At 46.2% G+C, this 12,500-nt stretch overlaps 1 protein-coding gene across 1 annotated transcript in view; it reads right to left on the bottom strand.

The window, feature by feature from the left end:
* nbas (NBAS subunit of NRZ tethering complex) overlaps nucleotides 1–12,500 on the bottom strand; it is a 212,488-nt gene that overhangs the window by 135,370 nt on the left and 64,618 nt on the right. Inside the window, 3 exon segments of the mRNA XM_042094533.1 lie at nucleotides 1,825–2,054; nucleotides 7,685–7,787; nucleotides 8,125–8,247. Of these exon segments, the coding sequence (XP_041950467.1) occupies nucleotides 1,825–2,054; nucleotides 7,685–7,787; nucleotides 8,125–8,247 (456 nt within the window).

Genomic DNA, 12,500 nt, shown 5'->3' with positions numbered 1-12,500 from the left:
CTCCCTGTCTGTTGCACCTACCAGGACTGCAAGAAATTTGTGTTTGTGTGTTTGGTCAATAATCTGATCTGATCTGGATTTCAGGTTCAACAGAGGTCAGACTGACAATTGAACACACAGACACAGACAGACAGACACACACACACACACACACACACACACACACACACACACACACATGCGCACACACACTGTCTGTGTGTGTGTGTGCGCATGTGTGTGTGTGTGTGTGTGTGTGTGTGTGTGTGTGCGCATGCGTGAGGGGGTGGGGGCATAGTTCGAATTATAGGAAATATCAGTTAAACAGAAATATCAGTTTTTCGGGGGGGGGTCAGATAATCTTTCTGATATTGTGAAAAAATATAATTAAATTTACAATACAAGTCAACTCCTATTTTCACCATAGGAACATTTTAATGTAAAGCGATTTCTGACACCTGTGGACCGTACCATTTTTAACCACCGTGGCGCTAGAAGCAACTGAGACAGAGAACGACTTCAACTTCACAAGCGTCAACATTTAATGACAAAACGCTAGGTAAATTCCTCCAGTAGGATAAATTCGGTTTGCTGATGACGTGCATGGGTAAATGTAAATTGCTCGCTGATGTCTAGCTTGTTGAAAATGTGTTATTTTACAACCTTAATTTATAAACGTGTTTTGTTCTTTCATAGCTCATGTAACGTCGTCATACATTGAATTACTGGGCTACTTACCTGCTACTTACCCACTGAGGCTAGTAAAGTGGACCTTGGTTAGTTACCAAGGTTAGTTAGGAAGATAGACTAATTCTCTATTTAGACATTATTCTCATTTTATCTTGAATAAATTATTGTGCCCTTTTGAAATTAGTTTGGCACAGATCCTGTGTTTTTATATTACCGGTAGGCCTATGCACAAGAGGGTCTGATGTAGCTAAGCCTAGGCTACATAACATCAGTGAAACCTGTGGAAACATAAAAAGACCCAAGTAGCCTAGGCTAAATAGTATGTGCTAGTATTTGAGTTTGTTTTTAATTGGTTGGTATTGTTTTTACATTCTATTATTTAATATGTTTAGCTCTATAAATGTAGTTTAATCTGAGAACCCTGATAGCCTACTATCTTAATGAAATTTTATTCAAAGAGACACTATGAGGAGAAAGAAAGGGCAGACAGACATCTGGCACTTGTTGGTGCTAAAAGAGTAAGCAGGAAATATTAACACTAAGATCTACAAACAATTACATTAAAAGTGTAGGTGCAGTTAGGTTTTATACACTGTTCATATGTGTTAAGGAAAGGGGTGCTCAGCAGACAGGAGAGGCACAGGATGAAAGCCGTGAGCAGGCCGCAGGGAGACGACAGGATCTATAAGAACGATGAGATATTCTGTAGCCTAGTACTGATTATTAGTTTGTCGCATGTTTAGACCTTGTGTGTGTTGCATGTTGCACTTGGTAATCACGGTGGGGATTGATATGGTAGTGGACCATAATGGATAGAAGAAGTGAGCAGTACCCCCCCAATTATGGTGGGGTAATTCGCACTCTGGGTGGGGGTGGTGTGTGTGTGTGTGTGTGTGTGTGTGTGTGTGTGCGTGTGTGTGAGGGGGTGGGGGTGGTGTGTGTGTGTGTGGGTGTGTGTTAGTGTGTGTGTGTGTGTTAGTGTGAGTGTGAGTGTGAGTGTGTGTGTGTGTTAGTGTGAGTGTGTGTTAGTGTGAGTGTGTGTTAGTGTGTGTGTTAGTGTGAGTGTGTGTGTTAGTGTGAGTGTGTGTTAGTGTGAGTGTGTGTTAGTGTGAGTGTGAGTGTGTGTGTGTGTGTGTGTGTGTGTGTGTGTCGTACCGTGCCAAGTTCATGCATGGGTCGCGGAGCGTGGCGGAGGAGTTGAAGTACTCGCGGGCGGCGGCGAGCACCAGCTCCACGCTCCGTCCGTACGCCACGCGGCCTGCCGCCCGTAACCGCAGCGACACGCTGACCGGCGTGTCCTCGGCCAGCGCGCTGCAGTGCATCATCTGGCCCGCCAGAGAGACCGTCTCCTGACGGCCCGAACATAACAAGCTCTCCGTGAAGACCTGAGACAGGAGGAGGGCAGACACACAAAGAGAATTAGGGAGCATCTTGAACGGCTTTTCTTACAGTGGATTTACATCATTTTATTTACACAAGTAAAAGCAATAACACAGCCTATTTACACACACACACACACACACACACACACACACACACACACACACACTACATAAAAAAGAGAAAGGAAAACAATACATTAGAATTCTGAAGTTCCATAATTGACCAGGAAGTATTATGCCTGTTTATGACACTCATGCATAAGCAAAAAAATGAAGATGTATCCACCTCAATGGTATAGAAAGAGAGATAGAGAGATAGAGAGAGAGAGAGAGGGAGAAAGGGAGGGAGGATAAAACAGGAAGCGAGTGAGAGTGTGAGAAAAGAAAAAGAAAAAGAACATGTAAGAACAAAAAGAGAAATGCAAATGGGAGAAAAGAGAGAGAAGGACGAACCATGTGAGAAGAGAGAGTGTCTGAGGGTATGAGAGAGAGACAGAGAGAAAGAGAGAGAGAAGAAAGAGAGACATACATTTGAATCTGAGGGTATGCATATGTATGTCTTCACAATACGAATTACTCGCTCGTCATGCCAATTAGCCAGCATGAAATTGAGAAATTGAAATTGAAATTAAAGCTGACGGAGGGAGAGAGAGAAAGAGAGAGAAAGAGAGAGAGAGAGAGAGAGAAGCTGTGAGACAGAGACAAAGGCAAAGACGAAAAAAAAAGGAAAAAAGAATGTGTTACACAACTTCATCCTTCTTCATTGAGGAGACTCTGGAACACACACACACACACAAACGCACGCGCACACACACACACACAAAGGCACGCGCACACACACACACACACACTGAGTAGCGTGCCCATCTGTTGGCCATCGGTCTGTGTTTCTCATGATGGATACTCGATCCCATCCTTGTCGATTCTATTATAGGGCAGCCGTGGCCCACTGGTTAGCACTCTGGACTTGTAACCGGAGGGTTGCCGGTTCGAGCCCCGACCAGTGGGCCGCGGCTGAAGTGCCCTTGAGCAAGGCACCTAACCCCTCACTGCTCCCCGAGCGCCGCCGTTAAAGCAGGCAGCTCACTGCGCCGGGATTAGTGTGTGCTTCACCTCACTGTGTGCAGTGTGTTTCACTAATTCACCGATTGGGTTAAATGCAGAGACCAAATTTCCCTCACGGGATCAAAAAAGTATATATACTTATATACTTATACTTAGACATGTGTGTGAGTATGAAACAGACCCGGCCCTAACTAACAAAGGTAAACAAGGCTGACACACACACACACACCGAGCAGTGTGCAGTAGCACACTGACAGCCTACAGAGCAGCTCACACAGACCAACTGTGACAAATCACATTGATCACCGCCAATAAAGGAAGCATCTGCTTGTGTGTGTGTGTGTATATGTTAGTCTTGCTTTGCACCTCTGAGATATTTACTTTATAACCCAATATAAACACCACCATAATTGTTTGTGTGTTTTTGGTCAATAATCTGACCCATCATTGGATTTCAGGTTCAACAGAGGTCAGACTGACAATTGAACACACAGACACAGACACACACAGACAGACACAGTGTGTGTGTGTGTGTGTGTGTGTGTGTGTGTGTGTGTGTGTGTGTGTGTGTGTGTGTGTGTGTGTGTGTGTGTGTGTGTGTGTGTGCATGGGTGAGGGGGTGGGGTTGGTGTGTGTGTGTGTGTCTTTGTGTTTGTGTGTGTGTGTGTGTGTGTGTGTGTGTGTGCATGGGTGAGGGGGTGGGGTTGGTGTGTGTGTGTGTGTGTGTCTTTATGTGTGTGCGTGCATGAGTGTGTGAGTGTGAGTGTGTGTGTGTGTGTGTGTGTGTGGGGGGGGTCTTAAATCAGTGTCCCAGAGTGAGAGGCTTAGAGAGGGATGAAAGCGCCTCTCATCACCCCCACATCCCAATCCCCACTAAAGCCCAGTGCTACACCTGCTAATTAGACAGGGAGAGAAGAAAGAGCAGATGACTGACACACACGCACGCACGCACGCACGCACGCACATGCACGCACGCACCCACACACACACTATTTCCTCACAAATGGTCAGTAAACTCCAGGACCACAGGAAGAGAAGAACGCTTGGTCAACTTTTAACCATAAATGCTCAATTCCGGGCGGACCATTTCCTGTTACCTACAGCAAGCCTTAACTACAGGTTGCACAAATATGCAAGGCCACACACACGCACACACACCCACACACCCGCACCCCAGTCTTAATATCTCATGCCCATAATCAGGACAAGCACCAGTGTGTGTGTGTGTGTGTGTGTGTATTTGTATGCGTGGGCTCTGCTCTTCATGAAAGACTCCCAACAGAGTAGATCACAGTGTGGTGAGAAGTGGATCTTATCTCATCATATCTCATGTCCATCCTGCGGTCTGTGGCCAGACATGGATTACACTGACCCACTCTCCACTCCACACCACCCAGGCCAGCTCACACACACACACACACACGGATTACACCAACCCACCCACTGTCCACTCCACACCACCCAAGCCACACATCACACCCTCACTCTCTAAACAGCCAGTGGTCACACATACTTCATATATGCAACTCAGTCCACACATGTACACACACACACACACACACACACACACACACACACACACACACACACACACACACACACACACACACAATGCTGATTTGTACAATCTATTTCTGAAAATTACCATTATTTTCCTAACTACCTTGTTAAAATTAGAATTATTTACATAGCGTCTTTTCCAATTACCAACTCAATTCCAACTTCGTAATTAGGCACCTGCACAGACCCCACTCCTCCCAGCTAAAGGCTGGTCAAGCAACAGCAGAGTGAGAGATGGGCAAACAATGACATGTTTCTGTTTTCTTCTGTTTTCTTTCCAAAGTTGGTATATGGTTTGTCATGTGTTAAACGAAGGGTTTGTGAAGTATAACCCCGAGATGAATGGGTAGGGAGATGGACGCAAAACCTTCAGTAGAATTTATGATTAAATTGAATTATATTACTTATCACCACAGCAATTAGTGGCTAACATCATTTAAAAGCTGAGAAAAAGCTCTTCCATATGATACTTGTGATGTCTGTGTGATGAGTAGGCTACTTCGCGAGTAGTTCAACTGAGAAGAATGGGTGAATTTGGACGCACTTTCTTTCTTGCGCTGTCACTTTCTCCACTGCGTAAAAGACTAAATTAATTTGCGCTGTGAATGCTACAATTATTTTGACAAGCCACAGGCTAAACAAAATCGCTATTAGTAGGGCGTAAAGCAGAATATTGAAAGAAGGGGGCACCAAGGCCACCGTGGCCTTTAAACCTCTGATTTTCAAAGGGGCATCACGGCCAATGCAAGGGGCAACCCTGGACATGATCAATTCAGACAATCCCAACGAGGGAAGGGTCAAACAGGGGCATGATAAATTCAAACAAATCCAGCATTAGAGAAACTAATAGAGACTACTGGTGTACTTGGTATGTGAACTATGACACTAAGGGGGACTGGCCACTAAGGTCCATTATTTCATTTCAAATACGGAGTACATTGTTGTTTGTTTGATTGTTTGTTATTGTTGTTGTTGTTGTTGTTGTTGTTGTTGTTGTTGAATCATGACTGAATTTGACCAATGCTGAAGAAAACCGATTGTCACCAAACTGGATTGATTAGATTCTGTTGCTGTGGAGACCGGTTGGGTTGCCTGTCTAGTCCCATCACCTGTCGGGGTATAATATCAACTGCAGTCTCGTTCCTAAGTCACCCTGACGGTTCCCTAAGCAGCCCTCTAAACAGGCAGAAATGGCCCATTCAGATTGGCTAGCAATGGATCGAAAGTTGCGTTGACTGCAAATGACTTGTTTCTTCCTCCAATCCTATTTCTCCTATCGCACACAATCACCTGTTTTTGCATTTTACAAAATGAAATGCAGCATCCCAACCAGTCTCTCTCTCTCTCACACACACACACACATACACACACACACACACACACACACACACACACACGCTTCACAAGATTTAAGCACAATATTGCTGTGCAAATATCCTGAATTAGATTTGCTGTGGTATATTGGCAGAGCATAGGATGGGATGAAACAGGACAGGAAGGAGAGATGAGGGGAAAAAAGAAAAGGAAAGAACAAAAGGAAAGAAAGAAAGGGAAAAGAGTGATAAAGAGGGAGATAGCATTTTCATTAACCTGTGGAATTGCTGTTATGACATTTAGTTATGAATCTCAACACCACAGTTTAATATCAGATAAACAATAAGACCTGATTAGGCTCCTTGGAGAATGCACAAATCAAACACACAAACTCACCCACACACACACACAGAGAGAGAGAGTTCAGCAACATCTACACACCCATTTACACACACGTACACACACGTACACGTACAAATACACACACACACACACACACACACACACACACACACACACACAGCAATAATCCTGCCAATTTGCTTGAACAAACAAACAGCATGGGTTTCTCTAACTCATTTTATCTGAAGTGTAGTTTGTGAATGGCTCACCACCGAATGAGTTGGGCTTGATTTGTGTAAACACAGCAGCCCTTTCTCATCAGATACATACAGACATATATGCAGATACAGAGAGAGAGAGAGAGAGAGAGAGAGAGAGAGAGAGAGAGAGAGAGACGCCTACAATAGTACTAAAGAGATGGCAAGAAAGTAGAAAGTAGATTGGTTTTTGGGGAATCAGTGTCAGGCTATAGTTTTCTCTGAACGGTTAGATGGTGTGTGTGTGTGTGTGTGTGTGTGTGTGTGTGTGTGTGTGTGTGCGTGAGTGTGAGTGTTTTCATGCTTGTGTGTGCACGTTGAGGGAATGTTTAGCAGGAGATGCACTAGTCCTCTGCAGCCCTGCGTCAGAAATCGATGAAACCACAGAACTGTCGTCCGTTAAAGGCAAACTCGTTAAGAGAAGCCTTGTTTGGAATCTCCCATTAATTACAGGAGATTGATGTCAGGGGTGGAGAGACACTCAGGAGGAGACAAAAAAAAAAAGCAAGAACCAAGAAAGAAAAGGACTTAAACACTCTGACACTCCTGTTACAGAGACGAAGCAAAGACGAGCGAGCAATCAAACAGAGACACCCCAGAGGACACACACACACACACACACACACACACACACACACACACACACAGAGACATGATTGTACACAAATACAATCTCGCCCTCCCCTTAACAAATTTAAGACACCTCATCCTTCTTCATGCGGCAGGAGAATTGCTAACAGGTGATACGCAAAAAAAAACTCTACACAAACGTAAACACACACACACACACACACACACACACACACACACACAATCGGCAGGAAGTGCTTAACGCAATGGAGGTCTGCTCAGGAGAACACATACTTGCTACAGGATTTGCAGCAAGCAGCGCACTTCAGTTCAGTTCTGTGTGTTCTTGTAGTTCAGAGTGGAGGAACAAACCTGACCTGTGGGTACCTTGCACATACTATAAGCACTGACAATCAAACGCTGAGTTCAAAGGTCTAGTACCTAAGCTGGTGCAGAAGGCTTATAAAGGGTTTATGAATTGTTTATGGGTTGTTATAAATGGTTTATAATCATGTAATAACATACCTCTTGACAGCTCTCCGGCTTCAAACATGTGTAAACGTTCTGCTGCATCTCCAAGAGGTCCTGAAGCAGGTTCTTCCACTCATTCTCACTCACTGGTGTGGCCCTGTGTTCACACACACACGCACACGCACCAAATGCTGTTCATCATTGTTTGAAAATGTAAAGTAAAAAGATTTTTTTTTAAAAAAACATTACACACGCACACACACACGCACACAAAAAATCTGGTGAGTTTGACCATGAGTTTGTGTGTGTGTGTGTGTGTGTGTGTGTGTGTTACCTGTGGCCCACGTGTCTGGTGAGTTTGATCATGAGTTTGTGTGTGTGTGTGTGTGTGTGTGTGTGTGTGTGTGTGTGTGTGTGTGTGTGTGTGTACGTGTGTTACCTGTGGCCCACGTGTCTGGTGAGTTTGATCATGAGTTCGTGTGTGTGTGTGTTACCTCCGGCCCACGTGTCTGGTGAGTTTGACCATGAGTTCATGGGCCTCCTCCGCGCTGCTCTGGCTTTTCCGTACGAAGGAGATAGGCTTCCTCAGACCATGCTTCTCCAGCACCTCTGCCACACTGGGGGAGTAGAGAGAGAGAGAGAGAGAGAGAGAGAGAGAGAGAGAGGGGGAGAGATGGAGAGAGAGGGAGAAAGGGAAAGAGAGGGAGAGAGGGAGAGAGAGAGAGAGAGGGAGAGATCGAAAAAAAGGGCATCAGAAAGAAGAGGGGGGAGGGGGCAGAAGAAGGGTTAGATGAGAGACAGAGGGAGAGACACTTCTATTTTTAAAAAATCTTAAGACAATTCTAAAAAAAAAACAAAAATCAAAAATCAGTCAGGCAGCAGTCAATAGTCTCTTTCAAGTAGTCTTCAGCACACAATCCCTAACAATATATGTGTGTGTGTGTGTGTGTGTGTCTGGTCAAGTAGCCTTCAGCACACAATCCCTAACAATATATTTGTGTGTGTGTGTGTCTGGTCAAGTAGTCTTCAGCACACAATCCCTAACAATATATTTGTGTGTGTGTGTGTTGTGTCAAGTAGTCTTCAGCACACAATTAGTGATAGTGGTGGTAGTGGTAGTGGTGGTGGTGGTGGTAGTGATAGTAGTGGTAGTGATGGTGGTGGTAGTGGCGGTGGTGATTTTGGTGGTGGTGGTGGTAGTGATAGTAGTAGTAGTGATGGTGGTAGTGGTGATGGTAGTAGTGGTGATGATGATGATGATGATGATGATGGTGGTGGTGGTGGTAGTGATAGTGGCGGTGGTGATGATGGTGGTGGTGGTGGTAGTAGTGATGGTGGTGGTGGTGGTGGTGGTAGTAGTGATGGTGGTGGTGGTGATAGTGGTGGTGGTAGTAGTGATGGTGGTGGTGGTGGTGGTGATGGTGGTGGTGGTAGTGGTGATGGTGGTGGTGGTGATGGTAGTAGTGATGGTGGTGGTGGTGGTGGTGGTGGTGGTGGTAGTAGTGATGGTGGTGGTGGTGGTGGTGGTGATAGTGGTGGTGGTAGTAGTGATGGTGGTGGTGGTGGTGGTGACAGTGGTGGTGGTAGTAGTGATGGTGGTGGTGGTGGTGGTGGTGGTGGTGGTAGTTAGTGTGGTGATGCTGGTGGTGGTAGTGATAGTGGTGGTGTTGATGCTGGTGGTGGTGATGGTGGTGGTAGTGGTGATGGTGGTGGTGATGGTGATGGTGGTGGTGATGGTGATGGTGGTGGTGTTGATGCTGGTAGTAGTGATGGTGGTGGTGGTGGTGGTGGTAGTGGTGATGGTGGTGGTGATGGTGATGGTGGTGGTAGTGATAGTGGTGGTGGTGGTAGTGATGGTGGTGATGGTGGTGGTAGTGATAGTGGTGGTGTTGATGCTGGTGGTGGTGATGGTGGTGGTGTTGATGCTGGTGGTGGTGATGGTGGTGGTAGTGGTGATGGTGGTGGTAGTGATAGTGGTGGTGGTGGTAGTGATGGTGGTAGTGGTGGTGGTGATGGTGGTGGTAGTGATAGTGGTGGTGGTGGTAGTGATGGTGGTAGTGGTGATGGTGATGGTGGTGGTGGTGGTGGTGATTGTACTTAGTGTGGTGACGCTGGTGGTAGTGGTGGTGGTGGTAGTAGTGGTGGTGATGGTGGTATAAGTATAAGTATAAGTATATATACTCTTTTGATCCCGTGAGGGAAATTTGGTCTCTGCATTTATCCCAATCTGTGAATTAGTGAAACAGTCAGCACACAGTGAACACACAGTGAGGTGAAGCACACACTAATCCCGACGCGGTGAGCTGCCTGCTACAGCAGCGCTCGGGGAGCAGTGAGGGGTTAGGTGCCTTGCTCAAGGGCACTTCAGCCGTGCCTATTGTCGGGGTTCGAACCGGCAACCCTCCGGTTACAAGTCCGAAGTGCTAACCAGTAGGTCGGTGGTGGTGGTGGTGGTAGTAGTGATAGTAGTGGTAGTAGTAGTAGTGGTGGTGGTGGTGGTGGTAGTGATAGTAGTGGTGGTGGTGGTAGTGGTGGAGGTGGTGGTAGTAGAGGTGGTGGTAGTAGTGATAGTAGTGGTAGTAGTAGTGGTGGTGGTGGTGGTGGTGGTAGTGATAGTAGTGGTGGTGGTGGTAGTGGTGGAGGTGGTGGTAGTAGAGGTGGTGGTAGTAGTGATAGTAGTGGTAGTAGTAGTGGTGGTGGTGGTGGTGGTAGTGATAGTAGTGGTGGTGGTGGTGGTGGTGGTGGTAGTGATAGTAGTGGTGGTGGTGGTAGTGGTGGAGGTGGTGGTAGTAGAGGTGGTGGTAGTAGTGATAGTAGTGGTAGTAGTAGTGGTGGTGGTGGTGGTGGTGGTAGTGATAGTAGTGGTGGTGGTGGTAGTGGTGGAGGTGGTGGTAGTAGAGGTGGTGGTAGTAGTGATAGTAGTGGTAGTAGTAGTGGTGGTGGTGGTGGTGGTAGTGATAGTAGTGGTGGTGGTGGTGGTGGTGGTAAAGATACTGTAAGTCCTGAGAAACCTCAGCACTCACAGAGAGAGAGAAGAGAGAGAGAGAGAGAGAGAGAGAGAGAGAGAGAGAGAGAGAGAGAGAGAGAGAGAGAGAAAGAAAGAGAAGAACAGAACGGGGGGTGGGGGGGACAATGAGCAGATGAGATGAGTGACAGAAACGAATAGAGGAGAGGACAAATGAAAGGAGAGAGGTTAAGGGAAGGAGGAAACGAGCAAACAGGGCAGAGGAGAGATGAGAGATGAGGAAGAAACGAGGGAACACAGAACAGAGGAGAGAGGAGAGAGGAGGAAGAAACGAGGGAACACAGGACAGAGGAAAGAGGAGGAAGAAACGAGGGAACACAGGACAGAGGAGAGAGGAAAGAGGAGGAAGAAACGAGGGAACACAGGACAGAGGAGAGAGGAGAGAGGAGGAAGAAACAAGGGAACACAGAACAGAGGAGAGAGGAGAGAGGAGGAAGAAACGAGGGAACACAGGACAGAGGAAAGAGGAGGAAGAAACGAGGGAACACAGGACAGAGGAAAGAGGAGGAAGAAACGAGGGAACACAGGACAGAGGAGAGAGGAAAGAGGAGGAAGAAACGAGGGAACACAGGACAGAGAGAGGAGAGAGGAGGAAGAAACGAGGGAACACAGGACAGAGGAAAGAGGAGAGAGGAGGAAGGGAAGGAGGAAATGAGGGAACACAGGACAGAGAGAGGAGGAAGGGAAGGAGGAAATGAGGGAACACAGGACAGAGGAGAGAGGAGAGAGGAGGAAGGGAAGGAGGAAATGAGGGAACACAGGACAGAGGAGAGAGGAGAAAGGGAAGGAGGAAATGAGGGAACACAGGACAGAGGAGAGAGGAGAGAGGAGGAAGGGAAGGAGGAAATGAGGGAACACAGGACAGAGGAGAGAGGAGAGAGGAGGAAGGGAAGGAGGAAACGAGGGAACACAGGACAGATGTTCCATCTTCCAAAGGAGGGCCATTAGCATGCTAAACAGGAGGTGGGCTGAAGCAAATTCATGCACATACTGATGTGGTGTGCACATGTGTGTGTGTGTGTGTGTATGTGTGTGTGTGTATGTGTGTGTGTGTGTGTATGTGTGCGTGTGTGTATGTGTGCGTGTGTGTATGTGTGTGTGTCAGGGGAGAAGGACAAAGACTGTGTGCGCGTGTGCGCGTGTGTGTGTGAGTCTACTGTATGTATAATATAACATGTTTTTTTCCTTAAAAGAAGAACATGCATTAGATGAGCAGAGCTCTTCAAAAGCAGACAGGCAGGCAGACTTTAGGGAGTGGGGTTAACATCACAGCAGGGGAGGCAGAGAGAGTGTGTGTGTGTGTGTGTGTCTGTGTGTGTAGTAGGCGTGTGTGTGTCAGATTCTGTGTATGTGTGTGTGTGTGTGGGGGGGAAATAAAATGAACAGAGGGAAAAAGCCAAAGGAATGTGCTAGATGAGGAGAAGAGACGTAGACACAAAGGGGGACCAATTCTACAAATGAGAAATCTGCATTAGCTTTAAAATTAATATAATGAAATCCATCCCCATGCATGAAATGTCTGAAATATCAAAGCAGAGAACAGCACAATAAAACTGTATCTATCTACTGTATCTATCTATCTATCTATCTATCTATCTATCTATCTATCTATCTATCTATCTATCTATCTATCTATCTATCTATCTATCTATCTGCTAGATAGGTCTCTCCTTTCCTACACATTGTCAAAATCTAGAGTATACTGTTGACCCTGGTGATGTATACTTATGATGTTGATGGCCTCACAGATGAAGAGAAACAGCAATAAATAAAAACAAAACATAATTTGCCCATAGGAGTCGGCAAGGAAGCGTATTAGTAGTCAAATAAATGAAATGGACTCTG

Source organism: Alosa sapidissima, chromosome 6 (genome assembly GCF_018492685.1).
Source record: "Alosa sapidissima isolate fAloSap1 chromosome 6, fAloSap1.pri, whole genome shotgun sequence".
NCBI classification, from domain to species: domain Eukaryota; kingdom Metazoa; phylum Chordata; class Actinopteri; order Clupeiformes; family Clupeidae; genus Alosa; species Alosa sapidissima.
This window is presented reverse-complemented; position numbering and strand designations above follow the sequence as displayed.